Raw genomic sequence first — 12,768 nt, 5'->3', positions numbered from 1 at the left:
TCTGTACTGTCACAAATAATGCTTGCTTGTAGTTAATCCTATATAATGTTCTTAATATTACTGTCAGATCTTAGCATTAAACTGCAGCAAAACTTAAATAATCTTTTCTGTCTCTCTCTCTCTTTCTTTTTTTTTGTAAATACAGTGCTGACCGTTTATTATCATACCCTCGGTCCAGGATGATATTCTGACTCTATCCAGGATATTCCAATAAGCAGGCTTCAAGACGGACAGACAGTTTGGGAATAAGTCAGTAAAGCAGATCTCAAGTGAGCAGGTAAGTGACAAACAAACAAACACATTGTTTTCCACGGCTGACCTGGGTGTGATAATCTGCCACGCATGACCGACACTTGGCCAGTGAGCCGTAACGATCGGCCAACCATGACTTTAAACGGGCAAAAGTTATTTCTGGAATCAATTTCCGGGAATTTTGTTGTGACAAAACCAGGATTGTGACTTTATTCTATGACAATAAATGGGCTGTTTTACTATAGGTTATATAGGAAATGATTGGGGACTTCGATATTTTCTGATTATAAACGGAATATTTTATAAAGCGTTATGGCAATAAGTGGGCAGCACTGTACAAGCAATTTTACAACTTTATTGTAAATACCAGACATTTTTGTTCCTTATTTCTTTGAGCAGTATGATTTTTTTTTTTTGCACAGTTATCTTATTTTAGCCTAAATCATGGCGGCACATGGACGCCCCTTCAGGAGACAGCGAGAGTGAACGTTTAGCGTCTTGCCTATCCCAGATGTGCATTCCGCAAAACGTACTAATTAAATTATCCTGAAGAAATTCTCTCTCATCTTGCCTGTACAACTGTGTATGTACAGCAAAAATGACAATAAACTTGATTTGATTTGATAAATGTATCATTTGCGACCTCTTTGATACCTTAAATTTCCTCATGGGGATGAATACAGCATCTATCAATCTTAATATTTATTAAACAGGTGAATTTGTGTTTTATATCATTTTGTAGGGTTTTACCTGCATTATTTAAGTCACTCAGGTAAAGTCCCATCAGCCACAATGTCCTTAACCTCAGTGTTTAAACTTGTTAGGTCAGCTTTTAACAATCTTCTATCAAATATGTTGTATCAGTAAAGGTGGAGGTATGACATATGAATTAACTGTGAAATTAACTGCCCATGTTTTTATTTAGGCCTACGTTCTCCACTGTGCTCTGTAACATTACACTGTTTGAATCAGTAGATAATTTAATAGGTTTAAAGCTTGAAAAATAACTTCTTCTTTTCTTTTTCTTTTCACCAACATTTTCTGATGCAAGACAGAAAAAAGTCTAAATTGACAGCACTTCCAAATATAACTTTTTAGTTTAAAATTTTCTGGGTTTTTTTTGTTGTTCTTGTTTTTTTGTTTGTTTGTTTTTTGTTTTGTTTTTTTTAGATTTTTTTCAAAGTAGGCATACATTTATAAAATGATTATAGAGTGTGCTTTTGCTTGTTTTACATTTTTACAGAATCAGAATTCGATTTATTACCAAGGAAGTTTTCACATATGAGGAATTTGAGGTTTTCCTTTACTTGTGGTGCATAGACAGTGACCGGTAGAAAGTTCAAAGGAGAATAAAAGCTTTTTAGTGTTACAAGTCAAAGAAAGTCAGATGTAACAACAAAAAGCTACTCCAAAGTATAAAGTCTAGTAGGAAAAATGTTATGATGTTATTTAATTGAGACAGCTTTACAGGTTGTAGAGGAATGTGCTAATTATTTACCTTGAAATGTGCAAAATGTCATGGTATATTGTATAGTAAATTATACTTTACAGCAACTTAATAATCTTGTGTAAAAGCTGATAATCTATTTTAAAATATATTTCACAGTTTGTGTGCTAAAGTAATATTGCCTATAATCACATATTACCCCTATAAAGGTTGAATTAAGAATAACAAAAATACAAATAAAAAGTGAAAATGTGAAAAGTATACATTGGAAAATTTATCATCCATCCATTATCTGTACACCGCTTAATCCAGGTTGTTATTGTAAATGAGAATCTGTTCTCAATTAACCCACCTGGTTAAATAAAGGAAAAATACATAAAAATACAAATAATCTTCACTAGGGCCACGGGAGGCTGGAGTCTATCCCAGGACAGGTCACCAGTCTATCACAGGGCTACACTTAGAGACAGACAACCAAGCACACTCACATTCACACCTACGGACAATTTAGAATCATCAGTTAACCTCAACATGTTTTTGAACCTTGTGGGAGGAAGCCAGAGAACCTGGAGAGAACCCACGCTGCACGGGGAGAACAGGCAAACTCCACGCAGAAAGGTCCCGGTGTTCTCACCGGGACACGAACCAGCGACCTTCTTGCTGCGAGGCAACGATGCTAACCACTGAGCCACCTTGCAGCCCAACATTTATCATGATTTTTTTTTTTTAGTGAAATACCTTCTTTATGATGCTAAACCTGATAGTCACCTGCCAATATAGCCTAAATGCTCAAACGCTCGACTTTTATTTTGAAACAACCAGATGGATGCGTTTGTTTCGTCGAGTCCGCCTTGATCCTTCAACGTCAACACACACGCTCGCAGACACAAGCCACACACACACACACACACACACACACACATGCACACACACACATGCACACACAAACAGACACACACCTTCGCAGCCTCGGTGAGCTGGCCTGATTGACCCGCTGGAGACAGGGAAGCCTCCACACTCACACGGCTGTCGGCGCTGCACTTGTTATCACGGCAGAGGTGAGAAAACAAACCCTTTTTTTTTGTTTATTTTCCATAAACTGCTCATTTATTTGAGATGTCACGTGTTGTTGTTTATTTGTAGCCTTGTTAAAGATCCAATGTTGTTATTGCAGCCTGCGTTCAATCTGACCAATTGGGTAACTTTTTGGGCATCAAATTATTATAGACTTAGTAAATAAATCTGAGTCAATTAGTTTGAGTTGAAGAATACTCTAAAACAGTCGTGGCTTTTTGTTGCATGCTTGAGTGGAAGTTTAGTCTTGACTCTTAAACAAACTTAGATAAGAAGAAGTGGGATTTTTTTATTTTTTTATTTTTTGGCTCCTGATCACATATTTACCGTCAAGGTGTGCGTCTGGAGCCTTAACAGGGCAGAACCCGGATTTTGGAGCACCGTGTAGTAGTAGTAGTGAAAGGAAGCTGGCGTGTTTACTTTTTTGGGAAGGGGTGTCCTGGTGATAAAGCATAAGGTAATTAGCCTATCTGAGGCTGCAGACTGAGTGACGCCAGCCTCCATAAAGCAGCAGCAGCAGCAGCAGAGGACTGATGCCGCATTGAGCTTGTGCGCTTTCTTTCGCTGTCATTGTAAACCTCAGCTGTCTGCGGGGGAAAAAACCAGCGCTGCTCACACTCCTGCCAACAAGCCAGAGAGCAGGATGTAGGTATGCTGATTCACAATACTTATTACCTGTGTTTATTCTCAGATGCATCTCACTGAGAAGCCACAAATTGAGGAAGAAAACCCCAGTGTGGTTCTTTTCTGTGTTTTTGGATGTATTTACTAAAGGTTGTGGTTCCAAGTCACCTTTGTGAACTCTTAAATCTGCCAAGACTGTTTTTATTTTTACATTTTTTTTGTCCTCATCAGATGCACATAAATAAACAGAAGCCTGCAATCCGGCATGCAAGAGTGATTTACAGTAATAGTACAGAACGTGTCAGACAGGATGCTGTAAAGACTGAAAGAAGATCATAAAAAACATCTCAGACACACTTTTCTTGCATTAGATGCTGCTGGAGTGATGCACACCAAAAGATTCTGTTATGTCACTTGGAATCAACCTAAATGATAAAATATACACTTTTCTGTTTTCATTTGTAATTTTCAATCCTATTTCAGTAGACAGAGAGACACAAACACAGGCAGAGCTCTCTCTCTCTGTCTGTCTCCCTCTCTCCCTCCCTCCCTCTCTCTCCCCCTCCTGTCCTGTGATGTGTTCTGGCCAGACAGTATGGCTCCTGGGCGTCAGTGGCATGATCATAGAAACAGAGGCCAGAAAGGACATTCCTCATTGTTGGTGAATCTAGAAATGAGCTTGGCCATCTTGACTTGCTCTTTTTTTTTTTTTCAAACAGTTTTGTTTCATTTTCTCCATGGAGAATAATAACATTGCTGTTCAAGCATGTGTCCTGCTGATACAACCTCCTTATCATGGAAATCCACCTCTAAAGACCAGTTCATTAAATATGAGTAGATTTTGGTGAAGTGCTGTCCAGTGTTTGATTTCACTCTGGCCAGCCAGGCCGGCTTATCACCTCAGCGACTCTGGCTTCGTTCTCCTTACAAAATAAAACCCCAAAGTCTGCTTTTTTTTCTCCCCCCTAACCTCCCAGCTTCTCTCCAACAATGCATCTGTTTTGGCTGAATTGTCAGTTAATACAATGTCTCACTTCTCTTGCCAGATGATTGAAACTTGACCTGGATTTCTGGCTGTGTGAGGAATAACCTTCCCTGCAGGAGGCTTCGGATCCAGAGCTGCCGGATCCCTTCTGTGCCAACTCAGAGAGGGGATTTAGAGTTTGCGCTGCGCTGGCAGGAGTCCATCTCCTCCACCAGAGTTGCTCGGAAGTAAAAGCGGAATACAAAAAAGAAAAAGAAAAAAAAACAGCCTCTGTTTACACAGACTCATCACGCTACCTCTTTTATCCTTACCCGTCTTTGTGTCCTGGCTACTCATTATTTGCTGCCTCCTTACTCCTGTCCTCAAGGGAACTTTTATCCCTTTAACAGCCGCCATCAGCTCATCTTGCCACCCATTTACCCATCCCATAATGAACTCCTCTACCTCCATTACGTCCCTCTTCTCCTTCACCAGCCCGGCAGTGAAGCGTCTGCTCGGCTGGAAACAAGGAGACGAGGAGGAGAAGTGGGCGGAAAAGGCTGTAGATTCTCTGGTGAAGAAACTAAAGAAGAAGAAAGGGGCGATGGAAGAGCTGGAGAGAGCCCTCAGCTGCCCGGGGCAGCCCAGTGAGTATCACAGTGTACAAGTTTAGTCTAGTGGCTCACAATGCAAAGAGTGACAACATAATGCCTGACTTTAGATGATTTACAGGATGAAAAATAACATACAAAAAAATAATGCAGTGCTCTGTTTCTTGTAAAGAAATGTGATGCTATTAACTCTTTTCATATGCAACATGTGATGAGGGGTCACAAGTGATTTATTTTTAGAGGTTATAAGGTATAAATGTTGAAAACCACAAACTGAGTCAGTGAAGAAGATGTCACTTGTCAGTTTTCTTGCACAAGTCCTAAAAACTCCTGCTCTAACAATATAAGGGGGAAAGTACTTAAAACCTGAAATTCACACCTGATTCAAATGATCAGGATCGTTATCCGGCTTCTGCAGAGCTTGATGATTAGCTGATCATTTGAATCAGGTGTGTTGGAAGAAGGAAACATCTAAAACTTGCAGGATTGCGGCCCTCGAGGACCGGGGTTGGAGACCCCTGATTTAAACACTTCAGCTGATTCCATGTAGACTTTCATTAAAAGTGCATGAGTGGTCGTAACTGTATTACAGGAAATACAAGACATAGCACCATAAAACAGCTTCTCATGATGAACCCTATTCAGGACTTTGGGGGTCTTTTGGACCCCAGGCCATTTGGTTTAGGTGACAAGTATAGTTTTTTATTTTTGAAGGTTTTTTAAAAATATAATAGGGACATTTGTCATGCATTTGGAACCAAAAATACTCCAACTTATCAGAAAATTTAACATAGTGTAAAAGTCTATAATGAATACCAACAAATATTTTGCACATATTCTTTCTTGGGGTCCAATGGACCCTGAAAGACCTTCTACGTATGGCAACATAAAAGTCCTGAACCAGGTTAAAGCTCCAGTTTTATAAATCTGTACTAAGGACTGTGTTGTTTCATTTTTTCCCTTGAGGTAAGTGCGTGACGATTCCCCGGTCGCTGGACGGCAGGTTGCAGGTGTCCCACAGGAAGGGTCTTCCCCACGTCATCTACTGCCGGGTGTGGCGCTGGCCCGACCTGCAGTCTCATCACGAGCTGAAAGCCCTCGAGTGCTGCGAGTTCCCCTTCGGCTCCAAGCAGAAGGACATCTGTGTCAACCCTTACCACTACCGACGCGTGGAGACTCCAGGTGCACACATTAGAGAGAGAACACATGCTAAATTTGCTGTAGAAATAAAACCGTTATTGAATTTTAGAATCATAACAGTAAAGCTTTTGTGAATTCTTAAATAGATACAGGGCATCTGATCTAATAATGCTCCCCAGCCAAAAGCATTTGCAGTAATGTGATCTTTTATAGCAGCATCTGGCTCTCGCTCTGGGTCTCTCTTTGTCTCTACCTCTTTGTTTTTTTTTCCTTTTCTCTCGTCTCCTCAGTGCTGCCACCCGTCCTGGTCCCACGCCACAGCGAGTTCAACCCTCAGCACAGTTTACTGGCCAAGTTCAGGAACGCCTCCCTGCACAACGAGCCCCTGATGCCCCAGAACGCCACCTACCCGGACTCCTTCCCCCCGCTGCCCTGCTCCTCCTTCTCCTCCTCCTCCCCTTCTTCTTCATCCCTCGCCCAGTCTCCTACCTCGCAGAGTTACCCCAACTCCCCCAACAGCTCAGCAGAACCCGGTAGTCCGTATCACATCACAGGTGGGAATCAAAAACATGCAAGCTGATACTTTAAGTGTCACCGTTTACTGTGGAATTTTTTAAAACGCATACGAGCGAGCAGGTTCGCAATGGCTGTAGCAGATCTCAGCTTTAAGCGTGACCTCATGGTTTCTGATGAGAGCGCGTGAATTAGGTTTTTTTTTTTTTTCCATTCATTCTCTTGTGTGATTTCTGACATGTTTTTCCAGCTGAGACTCCTCCACCTCCGTACAGCATGATGGAGACAAACAGTCAGGAGGATGTGAAGCCCAGCAACTCCACAGAAACCACAAAACTCACATTTTCCGCTCCACACAGAGGTAACCTAACCTCACACAACACTGAGATATACAGTTATTTAACATTTCTTCATCAAAGGAGGCACAAGTAGATTTGTTATTATCAGAATGAGGTTTAAGTTGGATTTGTATCTCTTAAGTCGACCCTTTGTTGCGATCCTCTTTAGATTTAAGGCCTGTTTGTTACGAGGAACCCGAGTACTGGTGCTCCATAGCTTACTATGAGCTCAACAACCGGGTGGGGGAGACTTTCCACGCCTCGTCCCGCAGCGTCCTGGTCGACGGCTTCACAGATCCATCCAACAACAAGAACCGCTTCTGCCTCGGCCTGCTTTCCAACGTCAACCGCAACTCCACCATCGAGCACACACGCAGACACATAGGCAAAGGTAGGCTGGGCAAACTCTTGCAGTATTTTTGTGTCCCAACATGTGCTTTTGCATAATTTTTTCATGGATTTTATGCAGGCTGTACCCAACATGCATCAGTAAGTAAAGGAATACAATCACAAACTTGTTTCGGTCGATAGCCAGAGCGTGTGTGTGTGTGTGTGTGTGTGTGTGTTCGCCTCTGAAACCAACCGCATCTAATCAGGTTCAGTGCGTCTCATTGTGATGAATCTTTCAAACTAAAATGATGTTTTTTTTCTCCTGGTGAGGGTTTACAAAGCTTACTGTTGTTGGACGGACATCAAGCGTTTTTTCGGGTTTACAATAAGCTATGCGCTGTAAGGATGTGTGTGGTTTTGAATGATGGGGGGAACACAAAGAGTTGAGGGTAGCTGGTCCCCAATTCACAGACACCACTCAAACATTCCTTATTTACAAGCAGAGAAGCCCTTGTGGTTTCCCTGTGGCAAAATATGAGAAAAACTCTGCATTTTCCATTTGTTTACAATGCACTTATTGAATTATGTGGGCTATGTCATTGATTATATGTTTGCTATACATCTTTTCTCAGATAGTTTAAGGTTTGCATTTGCACCACAGTAAACACACGAGGCTTGTTTTCTCAACACTGACGTTGATTCATTCAGTAGCTTTCATCAGATAAGAGTATTTCTTTTTCCTCATTCCCAGGCCTACACCTGTACTATGTGGGCGGCGAGGTGTACGCGGAGTGCCTGAGTGACAGCAGCATCTTCGTCCAGAGCCGTAACTGCAATTTCCAGCACGGCTTCCACGCCACCACCGTGTGTAAAATCCCCAGCGGTTGCAGCCTCAAGATCTTTAACAACCAGCTGTTTGCTCAGCTTCTGGCCCAGTCCGTCAACCACGGCTTCGAGGTCGTCTACGAGCTCACTAAGATGTGCACCATCCGCATGAGCTTCGTCAAGGTACGGCGCTTCCTTCTAAAACCAAACATCCGGGGATAATAGTGACAGAAAGGCAGACGGTGATCATCCATTCCTTCTTAAAACCCCACATAGCTTAAAGAGAAGGGTTTATATCCACTCGGGGTTTCTCAGTGTAACCTAATATGCTGTTATGTAAATCTTAATGTGCTGTCGAGCATGTCAAATCCCACTATATACAAGGTGGGATTACACTTGTTCATTTAGCAACCATTACTTTTAATGCTTAACCGAGCTGCCAACATACCCAGCTGAGATTTATGGTCGTGTCCATTCCTCAGGGCTGGGGTGCTGAATACCACCGTCAAGACGTCACCAGCACCCCCTGCTGGATTGAAGTGCACCTGCACGGGCCCCTGCAGTGGCTGGACAAAGTCCTCACACAGATGGGATCCCCACACAACCCTATTTCTTCAGTGTCCTAACATCATCACACACACACTTTTTGATTTTTTTTTTAAAGTGTGTGTTCTCGGTCCTTTACACAGGTAGTCGTAGATTCTGTACGTTTTGCTATATCCAAATTTTCTGTCCTAGGGTCCCTCTCTTGACATCTGATGCAAAATTACAACCGTATGTATTACAGTTTTGTTACTCCCATGACTGAATTTCATTTAGCTTAATTTACAGCTCATGTAGTTTAAAAAAAAAGTCCTTATTTTCAGTATGGTAAAGCATTTATCCTCCTCTCTGTTTCCAACGGGACATGTTAACTGCACAAAACAAGAAAAATGGGATATATTTGTAGGTACTTAAAAGAAATGTTATGTGTTATAAATATTATTAAGGCATTATGTACCATATTTCCATGTGTTGACCAATGTTTGGCTTTGTGTACTGTCTGCTTTTTACTTGTTACATTAAAGTTGTTTTTTTTTCTTTATGAATCAGTTTTCATTCCAAGCTTCTAATTTCAATATATTTAGTTTTTTCTCTCATCAAGGCATAAAGCTTACAGTACAATATAAAGACACAATCTGAGAAATCCCAAAATGGTAGCCTTATATTTTTAATCTCATATTCACAGTAGGGGACACGCGCTTAAACTTAAATACAAAGTAAACAGAGCTGGCATGAGCAATGAAACAAAATTTCATTTGTGTTGCGTTTTATGTTTTCAGTCATGATTTACTGTTTGTGCAACAGATATACAAAACCATGTGGGGGGAAAACAAGTCCTAAAAGCTCCACTTAGCTGAAAAGACATGCATTACAAAGTTGATTGTCACATGTAACAACACTTAAAGAGAAAACATTACTAACAAAGTTCAGTAATTCATGAAGGGGTAACGGCTTTAAAAGTAGCCTATAAGAGACACTCAAACACACAGAAATTCATGTTTTTTTTTCAGCAATGGTGAAGATCTGATCAAACTGAGCTCAGAGTTATTTGGGTTAAAACTAAATCAGACAACTTTGACTGGACAATTCTGAACCAAGGCCTTCGTTATTATCGCCACATGAGGATAGATAACTAACATAAAGAACAGGGCTCCACAACTGAAATGTACATTTACGATAGGTGAAAAGAAATGTTGGCTTGTATTTAGAAAAATATACTCCCCAAACAGCACCACTCATGGTGTAATTACATGGTTCGCGTGCTACTTTAAAAAAAAAAAAAACAATCACACTTTTAGATGGATTTATATACGCTAACTCAGTTTAGTCCATCAGTCTCATGACGCCTATTTGATGACATTATTCTTCTTTTGCGTTCACGGCTCTCCAACTGGAGAAATTCATGCTTACAGTATGCGCTTATTATCCATTCGTGCATCGGGCGCCAGACTGTGCGTTTCTTCAGCGCTCTCTTTGCATTACAAATACGGATGTCAAAGGTCGTCCCGCCAGTGTCAGCAGCCCTGGAACTGCTGCTGTGATTGGCTGCGGCTCTGCGTGGCCAGAAGCTGCTGCTGCTGCTGCAGGAAGCTGATCACCTCTGGACTCCTGAGCAGTGACTGAATGACACAGACGTTCACATTTCAAGTCAAAATACGAGAAATAGTCGTGTGGATCCACCTATTTCTTTTATTGTGCCTTAAATTATGCCAGAATGTCTCCATTAGATTCTCGGTGGAAGGGCACAAGAGACAATAGCTGTCAATCCTGGTAACTTAGATAATTTACCACTGTGCTGCTGTGCAAAGCGAGCCTTTTAAAATAACTCTGCTTTTAATAATAAACTGCATCTCTTGTGGCTTTTCCATGAAATATTCATTCAGCTCGTTAAAAATTCTTGCCTTACATAATATTTGCGATATCACAAATTCTGCTTGTATACACACATCAGTGACCCTGAGCAGCTGTATGTCTTACCAGTCTTTTCTGGTTGAGGACCTGCTCTATCAGAGACGGTCTGGCAGGACGGTCTCCCATGGCACCCAGACGCTGTTTGTTCACAGACACTGGCCGTTCCTCAGAGTTTTCCTGGTTACCACAAAAAAAAAAAAAGAAACAGACAAAAACAGGCAATTAAGTGTGGAAGTTCTGTTTGTACTGTGGCTCAGTAAAGTCTGGAAAAACAGGGCCGGAGAACAGATGAGTTCATCCCTGGTAGCGAGGGTGTAACCATGCATTCTTTTAGGGGTAAATACCAATCGCCCCGCCCCCAAATATACAGTAAAATATATGGTAAATATATATCCTTCTTTTATGAACCCCGTAAATGGATGTGTCTGCTGTTATTTTCTACTTATTTTAAATGTATTTCAGACCAGACAAGATGAATCAGCATTTAGTCATTTTGCTGCCCACTGCTGGAACCAGTTTAAGGTACAGGCAGTTATTTTAGCCACTACTTTTTTTATTAAATCAGTTTCATTTTATAAAGTCTAGTCTACAATGCTTTTACTTTCATTCTGCACTTTAATTCACGTAATTGCATATATATGCATTTTATTGGACATTTTCTCTCGTACACATTTTAATTTTTCTTATTTGTTTCTGCTGTTCTAGTCAGTTTTAATCATGCTATAAAGTTTTTATGCACTTTATTCAACCTGCTTGTACTGTTAAGTTGTTAAATTAAAACTTTATCTACTGTATTTTGTATATTAACTTTTACACGTTTTTAATTCTTCACATATGACTTTAAAGCACTTTGACTAACCTTCGTATAATAATGTTATATATAAATAAATGTGCTTGATCTATCAAATTCCTTTCTTCTCAGGTGATCTACAAACGCTTAAATGTTTGAAAGTAACATCTTCCATCCCATCATTATAGATTAAAATCAATGACTCTGGCTTTATGTGAGTATTTATAAAGCTTCATCTTACGTCAAGTTTTCCACTGGACATGGCCTGATCGCTCTTCTTCTTCTTGTACTTGTCCTTATACATCTTGTTGCGGTGTTTTTTGCACATCCACGGCTTCCTCTGCTTGGCCACCTGCGTCGTGGTCTCCGTGCATCCCTCGTAGGTGCACTGTTTGGGGGCGTTGTCTCCCTCAGACGTCTCCTCGTCGTTGAGCTCCTCCGGGCTGGCGGCGCTGTCTCTGGGATCCGAAGTGTCCAGCACGTCGCTCTCCTCGTCCGGATCGTCCATTTCGTAGGAGGAGACGTTGTTCTCCGGTTCGTGCGGCGTTATCACATTTCTGCTGTCGACAACTCCGCCTTTACTCACGTAGTACCTCTGTCCGTCTTTAGTTAGCAGGAGAGTCGAGTCTTTGTCTTTATTTGCTGATGCTGAATTGTCTTCTTCGCTCATGATTGCGGTGCTCAAACCAAGTAGTAGCCGCAGCTAGCCAGCTAGCAAGCTAGCTAACTACCATCCCTTTGCAGTCACGTTAGCGAGCTAAGCTAGCTGCTCTCTGACATTTTTCCCACCCGGTTTCCTTTATTGGTAGTTAAGCTTCTTTCTGAAGGCGGTGTGTCATAAATAAATCATGAGTTGGTAATAAATGTGAAGATTTACAGCAGGCTACCGGGATACTTCCATTGGTTTAGCTTGTCTCTGCTCACACTGCATTTCAATAACAAGGAGCTTCTTCTTCTTCGCTGCGTTCACTCACTGTGTTAAAGCGACCTCTGGTGGTCACAGGTAGCACATGCAGGATATTTGACTGCTGCCTTAGATACAGTTGACTTCAAATGTATTCATACTCTTCCATTGAAGAAAGGGCAAAACAAGAAACAGAAAAAAAGCAATAATAAATTAAAATTTGATAAATTATAATTTAGTGAAATAGGACATTGCTTTTGAATTGTGGTTGAAAATAATTATTTAATTATTATTTAAAAAAAAAATAAAAAATCTGATTGAGAGTCACAGAAAACAAGCAGTGATTGCTTCAAAGGGTTGTTCAACAAAATATTAGTTTACGGGTTCCATCAACCTTGTTTGGGCCTGCAAAGTGGAGCAGTGGTTAGCACTGTTGCCTCACAGCAAGAAGTTCGCCTTTTCACGTCGCGGTGGGGTCACCGGGATCTTTCTGCGTGGAGTT

At 41.1% G+C, this 12,768-nt stretch overlaps 2 protein-coding genes across 2 annotated transcripts; one reads left to right on the top strand and one right to left on the bottom strand.

Moving 5' to 3' along the window:
* Positions 1-2,642: 2,642 nt before the first annotated feature.
* On the top strand, positions 2,643-9,206 carry smad9 (SMAD family member 9). Its single transcript, XM_008303989.1, has 8 exons — positions 2,643-2,757; positions 4,444-5,008; positions 5,939-6,154; positions 6,403-6,666; positions 6,876-6,986; positions 7,133-7,354; positions 8,045-8,301; positions 8,601-9,206. Exons 2-8 carry the CDS (start codon positions 4,813-4,815, stop codon positions 8,742-8,744), a joined length of 1,410 nt encoding a protein of 469 aa, XP_008302211.1. The 5' UTR covers positions 2,643-2,757; positions 4,444-4,812; the 3' UTR covers positions 8,745-9,206.
* A 106-nt stretch (positions 9,207-9,312) lies between these two features.
* On the bottom strand, positions 9,313-12,300 carry rfxap (regulatory factor X-associated protein). The gene is made up of 3 exons (XM_008303988.1): positions 11,604-12,300; positions 10,639-10,749; positions 9,313-10,280 (listed from the first exon to the last, which is right to left on the bottom strand). Exons 1-3 carry the CDS (start codon positions 12,030-12,032, stop codon positions 10,176-10,178), a joined length of 645 nt encoding a protein of 214 aa, XP_008302210.1. The 5' UTR covers positions 12,033-12,300; the 3' UTR covers positions 9,313-10,175.
* Between the last annotated feature and the right edge of the window lie 468 nt (positions 12,301-12,768).

Source organism: Stegastes partitus, unplaced genomic scaffold (assembly GCF_000690725.1).
Source record: "Stegastes partitus isolate 25-593 unplaced genomic scaffold, Stegastes_partitus-1.0.2 Scaffold2110, whole genome shotgun sequence".
Classification (NCBI taxonomy): domain Eukaryota; kingdom Metazoa; phylum Chordata; class Actinopteri; family Pomacentridae; genus Stegastes; species Stegastes partitus.
Note: the sequence above shows the minus strand (reverse complement) of the source record. Positions and strands in the feature narration are given on the sequence as shown.